At 35.2% G+C, this 21,741-nt stretch overlaps 1 protein-coding gene across 1 annotated transcript in view; it reads left to right on the top strand.

Annotated features, from left to right (window-relative positions):
• Positions 1-21,741, top strand: part of LOC109860059 — an 82,619-nt gene that overhangs the window by 38,198 nt on the left and 22,680 nt on the right. Inside the window, exons 2-3 of the mRNA XM_020438909.1 lie at positions 12,090-12,216; positions 13,273-13,443. Coding sequence (XP_020294498.1) covers positions 12,105-12,216; positions 13,273-13,443 — 283 coding nt within the window. The 5' untranslated portion in view covers positions 12,090-12,104. The remainder of the gene's footprint in view (positions 1-12,089; positions 12,217-13,272; positions 13,444-21,741) is intronic.

A 21,741-nucleotide genomic window follows, 5' to 3' on the forward strand; every position in this document is an offset into this window, starting at 1 on the left:
TATGTATATACACATATATATATATATATATATATATATATATATATATGTATATATATAAATCGTGAAAAATTCAGAAATAAATTTAAAACATTATTTTATAATCATAATGTAGCGGTACAGTTACTCTTTTTCTTTTCTTAACTGTCAATCGAGTTCGAGTTTAGCTTCTTATTGGCCGCGACTCTTTGCAACTTCCGTCAGACTTAATAAGAATTTATAAATAACGGTACAGAGAGAGAGAGAGAGAGAGAGAGAGGCGGGGGAGGAAGAAAGAAGAGAAGAGAAAAGAGAAGAGAAATATACCGTGTATGAACTACACGATGTCTTTTCTCGCACAGAAGTATATTGCCACAGATGGTTGAGATGCCTTTGTATCGGGATTTTTAGATAATCCGCTCGTTCACATGGTAGTCACGTTGCACCTTATTGGCACCTACTTAATCTCCGTCTCGTATAATCATCTTATACGCAGTATAGTTAATTTCGGATCATTGCCTGCTGACGCGCGGTGACTATTTTATTTTGCGACGCGTCAATAACCGATGTACAGAAGAGTGCATCATATCGTTCCAGGGGAAGTATTTCTCGGAAATTTCTTCTCCGACTGTCCCTACTACCGCGCGCCGTTTTCCTTCAATCTCGGACCGCTGGCGGAGATCGAAAGAGTAGTAGGCGCGCGGTAGTAGAAGCAGCCAGAAGAGAGATTTCAGAGAAAAATTTCCCTTAGAACGGAACGATACGGTGCACTCCTCTGTACTATTTATCGAGTCTTAACATTCTACGTACTCACGTCTCTTGATTCCATTAATGATCTCATTGAAATCGGCAGAATCGTGCGAGTTTTTATGTTGTTTTGCTAACGAGAATCCTTGACAGGTTGTCTGACCTAACAAACTCACTATACACGTCTATATTTGAACACGTAACAAAAAACTAAAAAAATAATTACAGATTATCATCAAACTACGTACGTAACGTTAAACATTTTTTTCTTTAATTTATATTAATGAATTGTCATATTTTTGTTATAAAAGCCGGGATAAAATATAAATTTCTCGTAAAAACATTAACACTTCAAAAAGCGGGGAGAGGGGAAGAGGAATAAAGACGAATTTTATAATTCTCCATCTTAGCGCAATACGACTCACTCGACCCTCGATCGTCGCGAAAGATTGACGCGCCAACTCTTTTATCGTCGTTGAGAGCTCTCAGTTTTCTTTTTTTCTACGTTCTCAACAAGCAAGCAGTATGGCGCGAGAAAAAGAGCGACGAACGAGGAGATGACGAGGGCCGTAACGACAAAACGACATCGACGTTCTGATGGGGTTATAAAATTATAGCGTGAAGGGTCCCGATTGCGCTTATGGCTTCGAGCGAGTCACGATGGACCCGTTTTGGGGGAAGTAAGGTCCGATCATCGATTAATTAATACTTTTCTCAGACAGATCTATATTTAATATTGTTTTATGTTCATTTTGCTCTAATAAAACGAACTGTACAGCATCTTAGGATAAACTTAAGACGGTCTTATATATATATATATATATAAGATTATAAATACCAACGATTAGATTCGCGATTTTTGTTGAGTCGTGTTTACGCGCTAACGGATGACACACGCATATGTACAGATTGTTTACGCAGAGATCGTAGATCAGCTAAATATTCATTGCTTACATATAAAATAGTGTCGTCAGTTTTTGCGCGTGCTTTTGTTCACAAAAACGGCATCGTGAAAAATATCGGAACGATACGCTGCAAGCTGTTAAGAAACAAGAAGAATACACGTTTCTTTCTTATTTCGTACTTTGTTCGTATTTGGCTTCAAAATTATATATATATATATATATTGGATCTTTGCCTACAGCTGCGTAACGGACTCTGTGATACCGATAATCGTGAGCCAACGGTTGTGTGATTTGGAGAGGTCTTCGCACTAGAGACGGGTCACTATTATCGATCTCTCCCTTTCTTCCACTGTTGTAGTCGCATTCAAAATCTTTAGTCAAAATGCTTTATCAGGTGGAAGTCTTTCAATGTTCGTCATGTAATCAAACCTATCAAGTGTGTATCGACAGATGTCTGGGTGAAGAGTCACGTCAAGCGGGACGTGTCATGTCAAACGGGAGTTTCTCTCGCTTTCGACGCGTCAGCAATGACTCTCTATTGCTTACTCTTCTCTCACAACAGATGTTACTAAGACTTAATAATCACTTATTGTTATAACTGAGACTTCATTTTTTTCAGGTTTGTAAAATGTATTAAGACATTTTATGTACATAATAGTTTATTAAATGTATTAAGACATTTTATAGTACATAATAGTTTATTAAATCTGAAAATTTTTTTAAAAGAAATTAATTTATAGTAATGTTATTGCAGTTTGTCAACTTAATACCATATATACAGTATCCTTTACAAATTTGGAAACAACCTACGTTTTACGGGCAAACAATCGCACAACAGCGATTTGTGCATGTTTTCGGTTTGAATACATTTCGTCCAAATGATGATAAACATTTTTACCTAGAACACTTATAAGCTTGTATATGCCGAAAATATGTCAGACAATTATTTCGTGGCATCGTGTTTGCGTTGATAAATACACCTCATAAATACACCTCAGAAAAACAGTACATCGTTTAAAGTTGTTCAATTATAGTTTCTGTAAAAGTGGTAAACTATTTGAGTCGCAGATTGATTTCAGACTCCGTAAAAATTGTAAAAGCTACAACAAGTATCGAAAATAAATAAACGCAAAGGAAGTAACAATAGACAAATAATAAACTAGCTCGCGAGAAATTCAACTCTTAAGCTCTTTGATGCCACATGAAATGATTGTCCAATATATTTTCGGCACATACAAGCTTATAAATGTTGTCGATAATAATGTTTATCATCATTTCAGACGTCTTACAATGTATCTAAACCAAACACATGCACAGATCGCTGTCATGCGCTTATTTGCCCGTAAAAAATGTAAGGTGTTTCCAAACTTATAGAGAATACTGTATATATTATTGCATTAACTGCAGTAATTTGTATATAATAAACGTCTATTTTAAATTCATTGTCGATAAAAAAAATAAGATCTTTTTCAGTTTATTTATAACACGTGATCAACTCTTGTAAAATGCCGATAGTCGCAATTTTGGCTCACAATTCGTCCGTCAGATATTTATACAATCGTGCTTCTCTTTGAACGCGTCGAGCAACGCACGATCACTTCGGAACCACTCCGCGTGCATAAATCCGGCTGTAATCATCGGCAAAGAATTATAATGAAACAAATTATCAAAAGTCTCTCGGCCAATAATTTTCGTCACGCAAAAATCCGGACGCAACACAGAACGCAAATCGAGAGGCAACGAGCGACTACTCACGCACTTATCGTGTGCATTATGCAAATGCAAAGTTCGGGCCAGCATATGCAATTTGTAATTGACCAATGGTCAATTCAAGTCTGGTTCGGAATCGTCGAAAAATAGCAAGGCTCTGTATATCAAGATTTCTTTTGTTCAGATCGACTGTTGCACAGATTATGTTTGCCTATATTTCGTACAGAAAAGTTTTGCGCACCCGGAAAAAAAAGTTTTTGCTATATATGACCAGCAAGAAAAATTTGTTGAGTTTATTTTAAAGAGTCTATTGAGTCTATCTCATTTCGTGTTTTATCAACAAAATTTTTTGTTGATAAAACAAAAATAGGTTTAGCAAATTTTCTTTGCTAGCTATATAGGAACTAATTTTTTACTATTTTAGCAAATCTTTTTTTCTGTTTATATACTTACCAGTCAACATACGCATTTACATACAATTTTAATAAATTTATTAGCTTAATTATAAAAATGTTATTCTTAGTAAATGTATTTATTTATTAATGCATATATTTTTTTACACGATACATTAGTAAAAGCATAATATCACGATAAACTTGGAAAGTACATGCTTGAAAAGTGCATACTAAATAGAAAACCGGATGGAGTTCGCGTGAAAAAAATTGACGAACGAAAAAATAAGAGAGCTTATTTACGTGGGAGGATGCTCTTCCGCATAAACAAAAATAACAAAACTTGAGAGTGTGGAAAGCATCGAAAATACTGCGTGCGCATTTTTGCTTTAGATTATGTGGTTGGTAAATACATCTGCAAATGTGCGCGCGTATGTGTGTATAGTTACACGGAAAAAAAAAATTTGCCAGAATATTAAGAAATTAGTTACTATATGGCCAGCAAGAAAAGTTTGCTCAGTCTACTGAGATGTTTGTTTTGCCAACAAAATATTTTATTGATGAAATAAAAATTTAGTAGACAGTTTTCTTGTCTTATACTAGCGAAACTTTTTTTTCTGTGTAGTAATGATATATCAAAGTCAAAATATATTATCTATATTATCTTTCTTGCAAACAAGAAAGATCCGTGCAACAGTCGATTTAGGTAGAAAATCTTAGCAAACGAGATCCTTCCCGAAAAATCTTATTATTGCTCGAACCAGCTTCATAGATCTTCCGCTGCTCCGCTATTTTCTTTCTTCCGTTACGGAGGTTGACACACGATGCTGCTTCGTGCGACAATCTCTCACGTACGATCTCGGGACATTGTGTAGCACCTGTGATTTCAGGCGGAGTCGAGCGCGACGCGTGAACCATTCTGGAGCAGTAATCTTGAAATTATAACCCGGAAGTAGCGCGTGAAACGCATAAGCGTCAATATCCGTGACATACTGTTGTAAGAGATCTTTGAGTATCAGTATCTTGAAAGTTATAAAAGCAACGATGAGGTTTATGATAATCAGAATGGTTTCATTAGCTTTATTTGAGAGACTGTTGCTGCATTTATGATTTTCGATATTCTTTGATTCTTCTCTCTTCAATAAAATAATAATATAACAAAACAGATGGGTGAGACAACTAAAATTACTTTTACTATAGCGTTTTAAACTTATAGAAATACTTCATTCTTGATAAAGGTAAAGAAAATCCAACTACTTGAAGAGGCTGCATTTATATGCGACGGAAACGTCTGAGTCTCGCGCACACCTGTCGCAATACACGCGGAATCCTCAAAAAACTGACTTCTCTGTCAGAATAAGAAATTAATTGCTCTACACTGACGATGAAATTCAACCATCTTGTATTACACAAGTGCTATTAGGCTTTAGATGTCTAGAAATAAGCGCGAGGAATACTTAAGAAATAGCTTGACATGTCTGTGTAAAATATTGATATTTTTTATCACATTTTTTTTACAAAAGAGATGAATTTATTTAAAATAGACATTTTTCTGAGAACATTTTCAGGATAGTTTTAAGACTTGAATATCGATTGGAGAATAAAGATATATAGATAAATATATTTCAGCTCAGCAGTGTATATTTTCTCGCCATGAACGAATAAACCTCTGTTAACGTTATCGTTAATAAAAGTTTATAAAAATTATTTTAAATTTTTTTTTATGATCAAGCAATATATATTGAGCAACAAAGGAACTAACCTATTTCTGCTTTCTTCATAGTGCAATCTTCTCGCTTTGAAGCGAGAGATTCGCGTAACAATATCGCGAAATAATTTTTTTTGTGCCTCGATCTCAACTTTCCATCGAGTCTAGGCTGAACTCAATCGGTTTAGCCGTTGTTGAGATCTGAAAATCTCGAAAATCTCAATCGGTTTTACTCGCGTAAATAAGACACGAGGTACCTCGCGCAGCACGCGCACACTTCGTTTGCGCGTATACTTGGTGCGAGGCACTGCCGTGCCTCTTGATTTAAATAAAAATGGACCAGGTACGATTTATTGTTATTATCTTTAATGACTATCGTTTATACTTTATTAAACTCTCTTACCGCCGTGTTTCGCGAGTAAAATCGTGCGTAAGTTTCAATGAGATGCACTCGTGCGACGCATCTGTCACGTAGTGAGAATATCTTCGTCTGAGAAACAGGTTGCCGCGGATTCGAAGAAATGCGAGATACAAAATAAAGACCGACAGAGGAGGAGAGAAAAAAGCAAGCAGAAAGCGCATTATGCATAATAACGATCTGTTTAAGAAAGAAACATCTACGCAACGAGCAATTAATAAAACACTTTTAACCGATTTAATTACCAATTTTTACGAGCTGTCTACGAAAGAAAGAAAACTAAGATTAAGTCAAAAAATATATTTGTCGAACATATTCGGAGAAAAGAGTGACTGCAAAATCAGTGGTTTTTAATCTATTTTCGGTTCCGCGATTTTGGAATTGAATTGTGTGCTAAATGATATAATGAGACAATCAATCACAGAAAATTTTCAAGTTAAGTCTATTGTTGGTTAACCGGCCCAATGGTCTCGCGCCCTGAGTGCAGGGACTTGCGAACCCGGAGGTCCCGAGTTCGAATCCGCTCACTACCTTGGAGGGTGGTAAGGATTTTTCCCGGGCCGATCCCCTTCAACCGAGTTTATCGGTTGATCGGCGAACTGAATCGGGGCATCCTATAATTAATCGGTCTAGAGGTTCGCAGCCCAGGCATATCGGGTCTGCGAGTACAGAGGTCCCGAGTTCGAATCCTTATCTTCAGATTTTTCTGGCCCCGGTCCTTTCAGTCGAATACAGCTTTCCAGAGCGAAGCTTCCTCCGGAAGTGAACGCCCAGGATCCAACTTATTGAATGAAATGCAAACTGAATCAAATCAGCTTACTGATCTTCCGGTAGCCTGTCAGAAACATGGACGTAAGAATATATGAACATAACATTAACTGCGCATATAGACAAGAGGGGGTGTGATAATCGACGTAAGGCCGACATATTGACTTCGGTAAATCTCGGTTATATTCGGTAGCATTCGGCTCAAAAAGATAGTCTTCTCTCTAAGTACGCCGTAACGTTACTGCGTAGAAGATATTTTTTGATTTTGTGATTTCTTATACCGTTGTTTTACCGTCAAATAGTGGAAAACATACACGGAAAAAAAAATGATGTTGAATCAACAGTATCAGTTTAATTGAAATATATCCTGTTGATGCAACATCAATATTATTGCACTATACACAGCAGATAGTTGCTTTAAGAATCTAGACATTAAATTAATCGCATATGCAATTAAATGAACTATTTATTTTTGTGGCAGCCCGTGACGTCAACTTTAATTGAAGCAACTCCATTTTTTTTCCGTGTAGACTTAGACTGGCGTATGGCCTAGCTTTTACGGACCAAAAGCTATAAATGTACCACCAGCATTTGGTTTATGTATATATATGCTTTTTTGTGCAAGCAAACTTAGATAACGCGATTCACAAATTGTATTAAAATAGAGTCCAACCTTGCGTTTTTAATATGCGCGCTTATGCATGGCATTTGAGTACAATTTGTAAACCGCATTATATTGAAATCGCTTTACTTACCGCATTATACGAGGGTTACCTATATACATATACAGAGTCAACGAAAAGTATCGGACCCCCCTAATATCTTCAGTTAGAATGCATTTTGGAAAAAATGTCCAATAACAAAGGTGTATGGTCTCAAGCGAGGAGTAAAATGATGACCTTGACTTTGATCTTGACCATGTCCTTTAAGATCATTTCAAGGTAAACCTTATTTTTTTTAAATGAAACCCCCTACAAATTGTCAGAATATTGCCGCCATCAGAGACATAAATAAATTTTGCGCATTTCTATTATTTTTTTCTATTTGTTTGCTACTAAGAGATGCAAATTTTAGCGTTTTATATGAAATTTTAATATGTTTGCATGATGCAAATATTCAATTTAATGTTATCGCATCGTGACGTAATGCCGATACAAAAAAAAACTTATTTTTGGTACACATACTTATTAGTATCAATACTAAAGATTATCAGTTTTAAAAGCAAAGATTTTTTAGGTATTTTTACACAGTGTTTCTTATAAAATATATTTGCTTTATAACAATATTTATTACATAATCATAATTTTTGAAAGTTTATTTTATCTTTAAAACTTCTCATTCATTTTTCTTTCTTTTTTTGTTTCTTTTTTTGCAACTATTTATAGTATTTTGTCTTTCTGGTCAGTTTGATTTTCTCCGTAAATATGTGGTTATATTTAAGCAAGGGAGAAATGATCAATCGATACATTTTGTTATGTTAAATTCGCAAAAGAACCGCATGCGAGGCCAAAAACGCTTTTTTCTTTGAACTTAATACGTTTATTTATTCAACAAAGTATGAGCAAAAGACAGGGATAATTAATAGCGTATCAAAAGGCTTTTACTTTCTTTATTGGCTTTTAAAAAGTACCGTGTTCATATCTTGATACAATAAGTGACCGTACGATAGTGGACCAAGAGGAATCGTACGGAATGCTAATGCATGCCACTCTTTTTCATGGCAACAGTAATTACGAACACGCAAAAATACATATAATGTCGAGTTTGCGTGTATTTATGCAGTAACGGTTACTCAGGACAATTGATATCAGGTTGACGTTTAGCGATTTCCGATCCGGTTTCGAATTTGTACAACCTGATGCACTGATAATAAAATTCCAAAAAAAAAACGTTTGCACATCGTACTTTAAACATCAAAAGTTTTGCATGCTAAAAGATTATATGTAATATTTTTAGACTGCAACTTCTCTTTACTTTTATATACTATTACTTTTATAATATATGTAACATACATAATGTAAGTAATATATTTTTATAATTTAATTTTTTTATGCTGATAGTATTTAATATTCTCTAAAGTAAATAATATTTCATATTAAAAGTAAATATCTGATAAAATAACTGGTTGATGTCGCTATATAGAAATCGCTGCTTTCTACCATTATTTCCGTGATCATTCTGCTTATTGACCATGACTATTGACACTGTTACGAAATAAGTCGTGCGCATGATGTGTTCACACTACTGAAAGAAAATAAATTTCAATGATTGCGATTTGTTACTAAAAATATAGATATGTGAAACAACTGATCAAATTGCGCACGATATCAGAACAAACAATTGTTTTTTATTTTCGATGTAATTCGTAAAATTACGTGCCGTAAAATTATATATCGACACCATAATTTTATATAACATTCTTAAAATAATATTTTAGCACAAAAAAAGCGTAATTGAGTTATTATAATGTTATTACATGATACAATTACGTCTCTTCTGCCACTCTTTCAGCTTTTTTTCGACACTGCAATTCTTATTTATTTAACGAGTCGTTTCGGTGAATTAACGTCGTATTGCGCAATGCGTTTTGCATCGTATTTCGACCGAAAAAATGCTCAATTGATTCCCCCAATATCGGCGCTAACTAGAAATGTCCGCGGTCGAGTTCGAAAAGAACCGGGGGATAGGTCCACGTGTCCGGTAAAGAGCCGTATAGCGACCGCAGGCATTATATCGCACATGTTAGATCTTTTCCGGGTATAATACGAGCTTAGAGACGTTGTTACGTCTCGCGCGTGCATCGATAGAAATTACATAGCGTCGGCACGCTCGCGCGACTAGACCAATAGAGCAAGAAACACCGGCGGGCAAGGAGCTTAACGTTATGCACAATCGAGCCGATGGCACGCGTGAGATAACACGTACCGCCGCGCGTCGCGACGTGCGGAACGCAATGTGAAGAACGCGAGACAAAATCGGAGCTGCATCTGGCGCAGGTGCCAAAGTGAAGTGGAAATGCCGAGCTTGCACGAGCTTGTACTTCCTGCACTGTCGATCTTCCAACACGGTTGCTTCTTATAGCGTTTCGCAATCCGTCGCGCTGTGTATTTTAACGTATCATTATCTTTTAACCTGGTTGCGTGCAAAGTTTTGAAGCATGTATTTGTTTTTCACAGAATCTTAGATATATGCAGTTTGTTTCGGTTTTAAAATATTCAAGTTTCTTACGGTTTGAAAAATATTTACATAGTAATAGTATAGAGATGGTAATAGCTAACACGTTTTATTTTTTTGTTTATATATTCGGTGTTGAAGTAAATGACATAATCTGAGTTTATTATTCAATAAGTAAAACGAGACAGAAGCGGTGTTAATATTTGCGCATAATTAAAATACACATTTACGTCGTTTGTAAAAGAAATTTATAATCATGTTTTGTTGGTCAATAATTAAAATGACCAATCAACATAGTCGAAAAATTCCATTGAATTCTTTCCAAGTATTTCCAAGTTCTTGTTTAACAGAAGAAACTGGTGGTTTATTATCGAAGTTCTAAGAAACGGCTAACGTGACGATAAAATGATGTTTTTTTTTTTTTTAAGTAACGAATTTTGGAACAGGATTCACACCGGCTTTTATAGTGGCATTTGATGATGCTGTGAATTTGTAATTTATTTTAACACTTATCATGCTATTTTTCAAACATTTTATTATCTCGTTTTCCATTTTAATGTTCGACTAATCTTTACGCACAAACTGAAAGAAGTTTTATTTTGACATAAAACGACACTTTCTCTCGACTATATACTTCCACTGTCTTTCTCAAGACACAGTTGAACATCACTCAAATTAATTACAAAACGAGCGTAGAGAAGAGATAATTAAATTTAATAATTAATAGATATAATTAGATTTAATTAAACTACAATCCGAAAACAAGCGCGACGTAAAAGACAGTTTATAGATATAGTAATTGCGCCGTGAACATGTTATTAAGACAATTTTCCCAGAGAAGAGAGCTCGCACTCTAATTATCGCGCACTTGCTAACATTTACGCAACCTACGCGTAATAAGATTCAATTAGACTTTAGATATTTCAAATTTATTGGTAAATTAATATAATCATAATAGAGTAATTTTCGCCCAACATCTGCCATAGTTATTCTCTGTACACAAATTCGATAAGATTATCGCGATAAGATCGTGATTACACGATAGTCTAATAACTGGTCATTTTTAATGCTTATTACACGATAGTCTAATAACTGGTTATTTTTAATGCTTATTACATTTCTTCAAGACGAATTGTCAATAAAACGATTCAAAATTGTGTTTTGTTTATATATTTAATTAAGTCGTAAGAATATTAGGCTAAAATCTGATAAGTAACAAACTTATGCAGAATATTACAATTGCATATATTGTTTTTATTAATTTGTTCAAAATAGTTATATGAAGTATACTCATGGCAAGCGATAAAACTAGGCAAATGTCTATCTTATTTGTATAGCTATCTCATTATTTTTTGTACGACAACTTAGATAGCGTTAGTTACAATTTTTAATTATTACTGATAATAGCGTCAATTTATTGTCAAATTGAAACTATGTTTTGAATGTGAGTAATGCAGACGGTTGTAAATTCATCTGCAATTAATACATTTTAACAATAATTAACACAATACTTAACAATTTTGCAATAAAACTGTGTATAATTTCTGTTTAACTATCAATTAATATATCGTACAACTCTAAATGATAAATTGATAAGTCTAGACGTACATACATAGAAATCTATTTATATTTCGTGAGTTAGTAAGCCAGTATATCGATTATGAAGTGTACAAAAATGTGCGAGGCAACATCGAAAGTTTGATTCGTGCAAGACCCTGAGGTTAATTGTAATTTTACTTAACGACCGCAATCATAACACTTACCGACGTGTACTAGCGTTTTTAGAATTATTACTTTAATGATCCTAATGACCGAATTGATATATCTTTTCAATTTTCAACTCTTACGCTTTGTGCTTGCATGTACGTAAATAAGCAATCACAAAACAAACATACAAAAAGTTATTATATGTGAAAATCTAATTAAATATATCATATAAAAACATATTCAACAAGATATAGTTAGATTGTCTTATTTATTTCTAAATTTATACATATTTTTTTGTGATAACGTCAGATATATCGCATCTTTTATAGACATTAAGTGCATGTAAACGCCGCTGTTTAGCAATGATTGAACGATAGAAATGGCGCCGTAAATGCCTATCTGCCGGAAGTGTCCTGCGTAATCTCGCGGAAATTAAGCGACCATTAATTCTCAAGATTCTCAATGACCTATCGGCCATCTATAATCCGAACAAACATGCTTGTTTGGCACGCTTAACGGAACACATAAAACTCCTATCCTGTTCGATTATTTATTGTCCATGTCTATATGTCTATTTGCAGAATGCTGAGGGGAAGATGCGTCCTCTAGCTCTCGTTCTCGCGAGCTGCTTCAACCTCCTGCAAGTTGTTCACTGCCAGGAATTATCGGTTATCAGGCATTCTGATGGAGATATTTTTACCATCGAGGGTAATTATTTTCTTTTATTGTTGTGTAATCATTTTTATTATTATGTTACGGTTCTACGATTTACGAAGAAACAAGCAGCTTACGACATCGTCGTAATGAGGAACTGCTTGTTAGCTACGTTAAGAATGTTCAATATTTTGCTTCTGTGTGTGGTTTTTCGCCACCTCCATATCAATTTGCGATTTCTTTTGCAATGTTCTGAGAATAGTAATGACGTAATGACGTGTTACATTTTGGTGGTCGACTTTCGAGACACGCGCTTCGAAAACACTTATACGCGCTGCCGGTGGTATGGCGCAAATGCTTCTCAGTGATTTTCCGGTACACGAAAGCAAAATGATGCGCGATAAAAACCTGTTTCAAGACAATTTTGCACGAAATTGTGACACAACCGCTGTGCGAGATAAAAAGATGTTCGTAACGGATTAACTGTGAAATTACGATGTAACGGTTTGACAGCTGTCCTTGTTCGGCTAAATTGTGTCCTGCAAATCGAGACACGTGAATTTCGAGGATGGACTATACATCTTTTAAGGATCTCGCAGCATCAGTGTCTTGTAAAACAAGTTTTGCCACATGAAACATTAATTTTTTTAAGAGAATTATTAATCGTAAATATGTGATTCGAATAGCGTGATAATCAAAAATTAAAAGAAGCTACACAAAAAAAAAAGTTAGCTCTCACAGCTAAAAATTAGGTTTGATACCTAAATTTTGGTAGTATTATGGACACCTAAGCTCTTAGTGCTACAAGACGTACATATTTTGCGATTATGTCGACATATTTAGGAATATCAGCAAACTGTTTCTATGTAATAGGAAATTTTATAGCTACAGCAACAAATTCAGTTTCAGCAAACCGTAATTAGCTGTGGTAAAAACTATTTTTTTTTCCGTGTATATATGGTTGGACAACCAAATGTGAAAATATGTAGATAATAGTTGTAAATAATTAAATCATTTTTTGATGAAAAATGTTTTTATTTTAAATTTACAAATACAACTTTAAAAATACTACAGTATATATCAATAAAATTGTTGAAAAATTTGTTTTAGGCTCTTGTACAGAAGCCTGTACAGTGCTTAGCAGCGGCACTGCTAGTCCTTATTCCCGAAGTTCCTCAAGTTCAAGTCTGTTTATGCCGAACAGTTCCTGCACGTGCCAATGTAACCACGATGTGCCGGTTTTTCGCGAAGATCTCCACATATGCGTCAATGACATCCACGGTAAGTATTATTTTAACAGTTTCCATATGCTTCTTTTATCTTTGTGTTTTTTTCTTTTTTGAAGTGTTGTTAGGAGATCATTTACGGGACAGAGCTGCATTACCGCAAATCGCCCGACCGTAACATTTATTTGTTAAATGCGTCAACAGTTTCTGTCTCATTTCTTTCCGTCAGCTGGTCTAAATTAAGCAATAAAAGTTCTCGCCTAACAGACGTTGTAATTTACACAGTTAATTCTCGCTGCTTGCATTTAGAACTATTCGCGAATCACAGTAATATTTATCATCGTCACAGTTAATCTCTTGAATAATAGTTGATGTTATTTATGTAAATCGGTGCACACGATTTACGGATACTGTGTCTTTGATGAACCAATTTCCGTTCGTTCGTTACGGACAAAAGCGCCTTATAAGTGTTACTCGACTTGTAATAATAAAGAGACAAACATAATACTTATTAATCACCGTCAGAATTTAGACTACAGTGTGATACGAGAAGAGGAGACTGTAATGACTGTATAATAAGTTTTTTACCTGCGGGTAATGAAATATTATCATAACTGCTGTATCAGAATTCCAACAGCAGTGGTTCAATCTCTTTTCACTGTTGCATATGTAATTATCTCATGCCATAAAAAACAAGGGGCTGCTTGATTATGGTGTCGTTCCTCTCGATAGTGTCCTCTTTTCCTGCGATATTAATAATAATATCGCAATATTATTTATTACACTGTCATTAATTTTCACACAGTATAATATCGAAATATCGTCCGCGATAGGTGGTCGCTGTGTGGTATCGACATACCATAGCCTCTCTCCCCGGAAATGCGTCGTCTCTTTCTCTCTCTATCTTGCGTACCTCGCGAGTACCGTTTTAAGTTGCTGATTGGTCGCCGTGGACAGAAGTGAGGCCACGCAAAAATGGCGTATCTTATGCCGACCAATGCAATTTCGGCTGTTCTTAATATCTATCTACATGCGTAATGGACATCACGCAATCAAACCGTAAATTTGAATAATTTTTCCCTTTCTGTATTTCTCTTTCTTGAGTCCGTCGAGTTCGTTGATGTCGATTGATCGATTTTTCTCTATTTAAGATTCTCTGTCAAACAATTTTTGGAAATTGACTTAGTGAACAAAAGGAACCGCCGTTTTTATAGTTGAAAGTCGCAAGAAAAACGTAATTATACGACAAAGGCTGCGTTCGGGGAGCACATTATCTGCGCTATTGCATCATTTTATCTTTATCGCCCATTAAATGACAAACAAAGGGCGCTTTCCAGCTACGTACACAAACGACTCTGTGTAACACAGTGTCCACTAAAATGAGTGAGACACACTGATATGCTCCTTCTCACACTAGTGGACATTGTGTTGCACAGTGTCGCCTGTGTACGTAGCTGGAAAGCACCCAAAGATAGAGTGATGCAATAGCGCAAATAGCGCGTTCCACGAACGCAGCTAAAATAAGTGAGGACGCGACGAAAAAGGAAGAGAAGAAGAGAGAGCCGAACGAGAGCGTAAGAGACGCGTGTATGTTCACAGCGGGATACCATCGCGTGCATCATCGGGATTGCTGATGAATTGCAGGTGTATGTATGTATAAAAGCATTAAATCTCATTATAATTTACAAAAAAGAGCCTATTTATCTTGGTTGCTAAAAATCGATGTTTTTAGCAAAAAAAAAAAAATAACCGATGTTTTTAGCAAAAAAAATCGTACGACTGCTAATTAATTTATTCCGATAATGAGATCACTGTAGCGGAAAAAAACGATTCTGTAAATGCACGAGAGAATAATATTTCAGAACGCTGTCACCGTCCTTACGCCCACCCGCTGTCGAATACACCATTAACATCTTAAACATTCAATTTGATTAATCGTTATTGCTGTGTATACCCGAAATTCCGTTCGAACGCTCCAATTGTACGTTATGTTCCAGTGAATAGGCATCTTCACAAATTCTACATGCGCGAACTAGACCGGATGACCTAGATAAGCTGAAACGATAGACAAAAATCGCTATTGAAAGGTCAAGTAACATGTGTGTTATTCGCGACCACAAGATTGCCGCTGCACTACTGACCGCGACATTGAATAAATCGTTCTTGGCATTGACACACATCTTTACGTTATTTGTGACAATAGATTTTTTATCTAAAAAATATAGCAAAATATTTAACACCTGCGAGTTGTAAATCCCGAGATATCCGGATATACGAATCACGTCACTGAGTTACGAGAATCAGATTCGGTTGTCGTGACTAGAATATTTTTGCAATGCAAAATTGTCCGTCGTAAAAATACGTGCGAAAATTAATTTATTTATTTACATTAGTTAATATTAGGATCAAGTTTTTCTTATGTACATATATTAAGAATGCAAAGAATGCCGGAAACAAATCTCATCTGGCAACCGAGTAGATTTCTCGCGGTGCGCTAGCATACCGTTTTCAATCGGACTGCGTCATCTGAAATGATTGCTCCAGCTGTTCGAGTGAACCGTCTGCTCGACGCGTTTCTAAATCGGCTGCTACGCATGCGGCGCGACATTAAGCGTGCCGTTCGATGTATGTGCTGACAACTTGTTTCATCATCGAGATCGCTTCTCTGCTCGATCAATCCGTTTTGCCTATCTCTGACAAAGATTAAAAGAGCTCAGAAAATTTTATAACATCAATATGAAATAGTATCTCAATATCTAACTGCATTTTTTATCCATTTTATATTTCTATATAAAACATTTTTAATGTTTTTTAAATAAGTAAAATATGAACGGCTCTGTATGCAATCTGATTGTTATGAGATTATAATAGCCGAACAATAAATAAAATACTGATTAGTTCTAAGTCAAGTTATATATTCATTTATCAGTTTACATTGTAGGCTATAAAAAAGTTCGAGAATATTAATCATGATTATTTGAACTCTGACTTTCCTTAAAGTCTAGTGATTATTTATTAAGAACAGTAGCAGATAAGATTAGGTTGCCGCTGCTTTCAGAGTAGGCTTTCCATTTGAAGAATAGAGACTCTACGTCATCGATCCTGATTTATGACTTCGGTGGTTTGCGAATTATAGATCTTGCGTCTCATCTATCTCGGTGCTTCTTCATCATCTTTTAATCATCATATCGCTTCTGATATTAATTATTCTCGACACTGCATTTTCCACTAATTCCAGTAAAGGAACTTTAATTGACTTTAAGTGTGCTAATAAACTCCATTATATGACGCGATACGTATTTATAATCATTCATCTTGGCTTGTACACGCCTGATATATTTGATATATTTAACCACCTTAAACGCACAAAGAACCAGTCAGACTATAAGTGCATTTTTCTACTTGGGAATAAATTTCTCGTTACGATTATTTATCGCCAACAATCGATTATCATCCATTATTGCCGCATCCGTGGCTCTTCGTGCCAAAATACCCTAAATTACCAAGCCGCTCGCACGCACACCATCTTCAAATCACTTATATGTCATGTCGATTTTTTCCTCTTGCGTCCTGTCCAAATTAATGTTGCCAAACTCTCGTCGAAGCCAACGATAATCAGTTTCGCTCGCCGAAGCGGCAAGTAGCCGGTCGATTCCTATCCTCTACCTGCTTTAGCCGTGAATCGTAATTCATTGAGTATCAAACGATTTACGAGCGTCATGACAAGCCCGGTCTGCAATATCGTAAAAGCACCGCCAATGCACTTTACAGAAAGGAATTTTGCGAGAAGAAACAAAACTTTTATTTTTATAAATTTTCTTCGCTTTTGTGTCTACCACTTTTGATAGAAATAAAATTGCGAAAATAGTCTTGTGAAAAACAACACGTCCTGTCATTTAGCATGCCGCCTCGCTTTTTATTAATATTAATCTACTTATCACAGGTCACACAATCGATATGTTGTTCTCGATCTTTTTTTTCGCCGAAAGACCACAGCGAATTTACGAGCGATCGATTAAATACGCTTCATAAAAGTGAATTTTCGGAAAAACACAAAAATGCTTTCTGTCTTCTGATCCATTATATTAGCTCTGTTATTTTCTTGATGTAAAACGTCAAAACAATTTTATTATTAAAAGTTGAACATGCAAATATTCTTTTACAAGAAAGAAAATCAAATTCACATAATTATAGATTTAGTTTTTATTTGTAATTTCTTTGACTCGCAAAAATTTCAAGAATTAAAATCTTTTACACACTTTTGATCCTTTCAAGTTCGCAACGCCTCACGCAGAGATCGCAATTATCACAGATCGTAAAGAGGCTTCAAGTGCCTTTTATTACACCGTTGTATCGTTTAAGAATCGCGTGCGAATCAGAAATACAGAAATCGACGGTTTTTCGATGAAGGTAACCATCACTTACTAATCATGTGTTGAGCTCACCATCGCGGAGAATCTGAAATCGCAAATCACCTATTAGTCAGATCAACCGTACTCTTTGATTATCCTGAAATCAACTATATAGGAATTTCTTTCTCGACTCAACCGCACATTATATATCGACGCGAATTTAATTCTGATTCTTACGTATCGTCCGATATAATTGGTATCTTCACTGGTCGTACTTGTGTGTCTGCTCAACTAAAAAAAATATTTCTTGAAGAATTTAATAATATTAGCAAGCATGTGTGTAATATAATAAGAAAAGTTACAAAACAAGATTATCCATTACATTTTTTTTAAACACAAATTTATTGTTTCTATCATTATTATATATACTATTCAGCATCTCATTGTAAAATTTATTATAAAAAATTGCAATACGCATATTCGAACTCGAATTACACCTCATGTATGTGTGTATTATATGTAACGTGAAATATTAATACAGATGACATTTTTTTCGCTTTATTATTATTATTTCTGCTTTTTTTTGTTGTAACGAACACGTTTTTTGTTGTAAAGCGTAAATTTATATACAAAACGAGAATATCGCAGTCTCGATAACAAACTTACAGAGATTTATTTACGTCATTAATATTACAAATTACCTTTGTCCTGATATCCGCGAAAGGTCATGTTTTTGTGCAAAAGGTAGAATTACAGTAATCAAGCATGTAATCTTTCTTTCTCTTTTTCTTTCTCTTTCTCTTTCTCTCTCTTTCGAGGTTTACTGCTGCCGATAGACAATCTTTGCGATTTTGACGGTAACCTTGGATCACTGCTCGTCATCAATCTTTAAGTTCCGCATCTGCAACAGGTTACCATCATGTATGAGTTAAGGCTTTATGTGTGTTTATATAAAGACAAAAAAAGCCAGAGAAAGAAAAAGAGAGAAAAAGAGTAGATTCTTGGGATCCTGACACAGGCAAGAAATAGATTCGTGTCTCTAATAACACATCTGGAGACATATCAGCAAAAAGAAATTTATTTGCTAATTAAGATTTCTTCAAAAGTAAACTTCGAACATAAATGCACGTACCGTCACGCTTGAATGTGCTGTATTGTATATCACTCTGTACTTATAAAATATATGAAATCTAAGATTAAAAGATTAAAAGATTTATAGAAGTAGAGTTACATCTCTAAGAAAGATGATGTCAACTATTTTTTCTGTTTTTTTTTTTTTTATCAAATCACAACGAATATTTATGAGCATTCAAATTTTATCTATGCGATATCTTGACGATAGCTCGATCTTAGAATAATTTCTATGTTTAGTATACATGTGTATAAAATAGTCTAATAATATATTTTAACAACTTGACAGTTTAATTTTCGTTTCCGATACGTACAGAAAGTACTTGTGTATAAAGTGATGTAGCCTTCGCATTTTGTATCGAGTCAATGAAATTGAAAATAGGTATCGTGCACCGCAATCAGGAAGCGATGGACAGCAAACTGTTATCCGATTGCTCGTAGAATTACGCCCTGTGAATAATAATAGAATGCAAAACCGGTGATTTCTGCATATGATGAAAGTCCTGTTGCATCTCGTTGCATTTATTAAAGCATAGCGCATCTTGTTCGATCATACATCATGATGTTCAATTGCAGTTGTTCACTTACTAGTATGTATTTTCTTTGATTGCTAGTAATTATCTTGTTTTCTTTTCTACAAATTAATCATTTCTCCAATGTACAGTGTGTTTTTTGAAGTGTAAACAAACTTTTATACAACTTTTGTTGAGAATTCTCACTCTGTCGTATTTTTCTTTGTATTAATATAATTTTTAACGCTTGTACAGTTTAGGATCTCTATTAGCTAAACAAGAAACCTTCAGTACATTTTGCACGGCAGTGTTCGCTCTTTCTATCTTATGGAAGTGCTGAGTTTCTCCGTTTTGCTTCTATTCGCGTATTATATTCTACTTGCTTGCATAAACAGATCGTATCGGTAAATATGCATAAAAACGGAGCACTCTCGGAGATCATTGTCCTTGACATATGTTGTCAAGGACACCTACCTGAACAACAATCTGAAGGTTTTAGCCGTTGCTTGTTGTTCGTTAAAAAATTATAAACAAAAGAAATATCATAAATGAAGTCTTATTTTCCGACACCGTGTACGTTTTGTTCGTGTTGTAAGCGTGTAGGCAGGGGGGGCGGCTGCTTCATTTGACGTGCAATTTAGATGAACTAATAGTTTATTAGTTCATCTAAATTTTTTGTACGTCAAATGAAGAAATTCGTGTAGCAACATGTTTAACGCTTGTTCGCTCACGGACTACGGAGAACTAAACTACGACAATATGTTGAAAAATGTAAACAAAAAGTTAGCAGTAAAGCTAGAAGGCCACTTAATACAAAACTACTTTGTTTATGTTCTTCTTGTTCGTATTGTAAGCGTGTAAGCAAAGTGTATATTCTCTCGACATAAAGCGACACTCAATCAAAATTCGTTCTTCAATTTTCCGCGTGGGAGGAGCAGGGGGGAGGGGCGAAGCCCTGCCTACACGCTTACAACACGAACAAAACGTACACGGTATCGGAAAATAACAGTTTATTGACGCAACTTCTTTTGTTTATAATTTTTTAACGAACAACGAGCGACGGCTAAAACCTTCAGATTGTTGTTCAGGGAGGTGTCTTTGACAACATATGTCAAGGACAATGATCTCCGAGGGTGCTCCGTTTTTATGCATATTTACCCGAGAGAGTTGGGTAGTCAGTAAAACAAGACGAAATCTTTAAATAAAAAATAATTGCTGTCATACAAGCAATCGAAATTGAGCTTCAATCGTTCGGCGATAATCATTTCGACTATGCCACGCGCGGTTCTTGCTTCTCCGTTTTCGTATTTCCCGACATACCGCACGCAAAATCATCGCAAATACATCTCTCATTTATCTTACATATTTCGCCTTTTTTCAAAGCTTCATTTCTTCGTATTCGCAGAGAGAAATTGCTGCGCAAAGTTCTTCGAGTTGCTCACCGAGATCATGTTAAAGGTGAAAGGTCTCGCCGAGAACGGAGAGATGAAAGGTTCGTCCACTTTATATCTGCTAATCACGGTTAATACTGATCGACACGTCACATACATTCTTCTCGAAGTGCTACGGCTGTTTGCGGCACTCGGCATCGTTGCGAATCGATTGCTAGTGGGCTAAAAAATCGCACACTACGCGTCTTTGCACGCAAAAAATCCTTCTCATCTCTTCGTTTTCTTATTATAGAGATTTCTCGCCGCGTGTGTTTTTTTTTTCGTCTTGACTTCACACATAATTATAATTTTGTTGGTGCAGCGCGAGAGAGAATTGTAGAGGGTGAGCAACGGGTTTATTGCGCGAACAGTCTCTCTAATATTTCCCGATTTTTCTTCACAGCAACTTAGCGCTTTACACAAGCGGAAAATATACTTTGTTCTCTTCTCTCGCAAGACACTTTATACCATCTATTTAGCGAACCCTACGTTAAATTGCATGTTGCAAAAATATACTCCGAGCTTACGAGCCTTGTGTTATGTCTATACATTTCGCGAATTTGTCACGGTTGTACATAGAAACCCATCAAACGCACCTTCGGGGAATATAAAATCCGATAGGACTTACATAATAATGCGGCTATGTGTTACATAAATAAAGAATAAAATAATAGATAATCGCAATCTGAAAAGGAATGCATTGTATAAGCATTAATATGTTTATCTATTACAATTATTATATATTATTGATTAAATAAATGTCGTAACACCATGTAAATTACATTACAAGCAACATTCTCGCAAAAGTTTTGAGTTGCATTTATACAATGCTAACAGTGCTTTATCATTACTTTAAAAAACATATAAAATATACATACAAAATATATTAATTTTCTTCATGACTGACATATATAAATCGTGTATTGAT

This window comes from Pseudomyrmex gracilis, unplaced genomic scaffold, assembly GCF_002006095.1.
Source record: "Pseudomyrmex gracilis isolate BER0280 unplaced genomic scaffold, ASM200609v1 scaffold_322, whole genome shotgun sequence".
NCBI lineage: Eukaryota > Metazoa > Arthropoda > Insecta > Hymenoptera > Formicidae > Pseudomyrmex > Pseudomyrmex gracilis.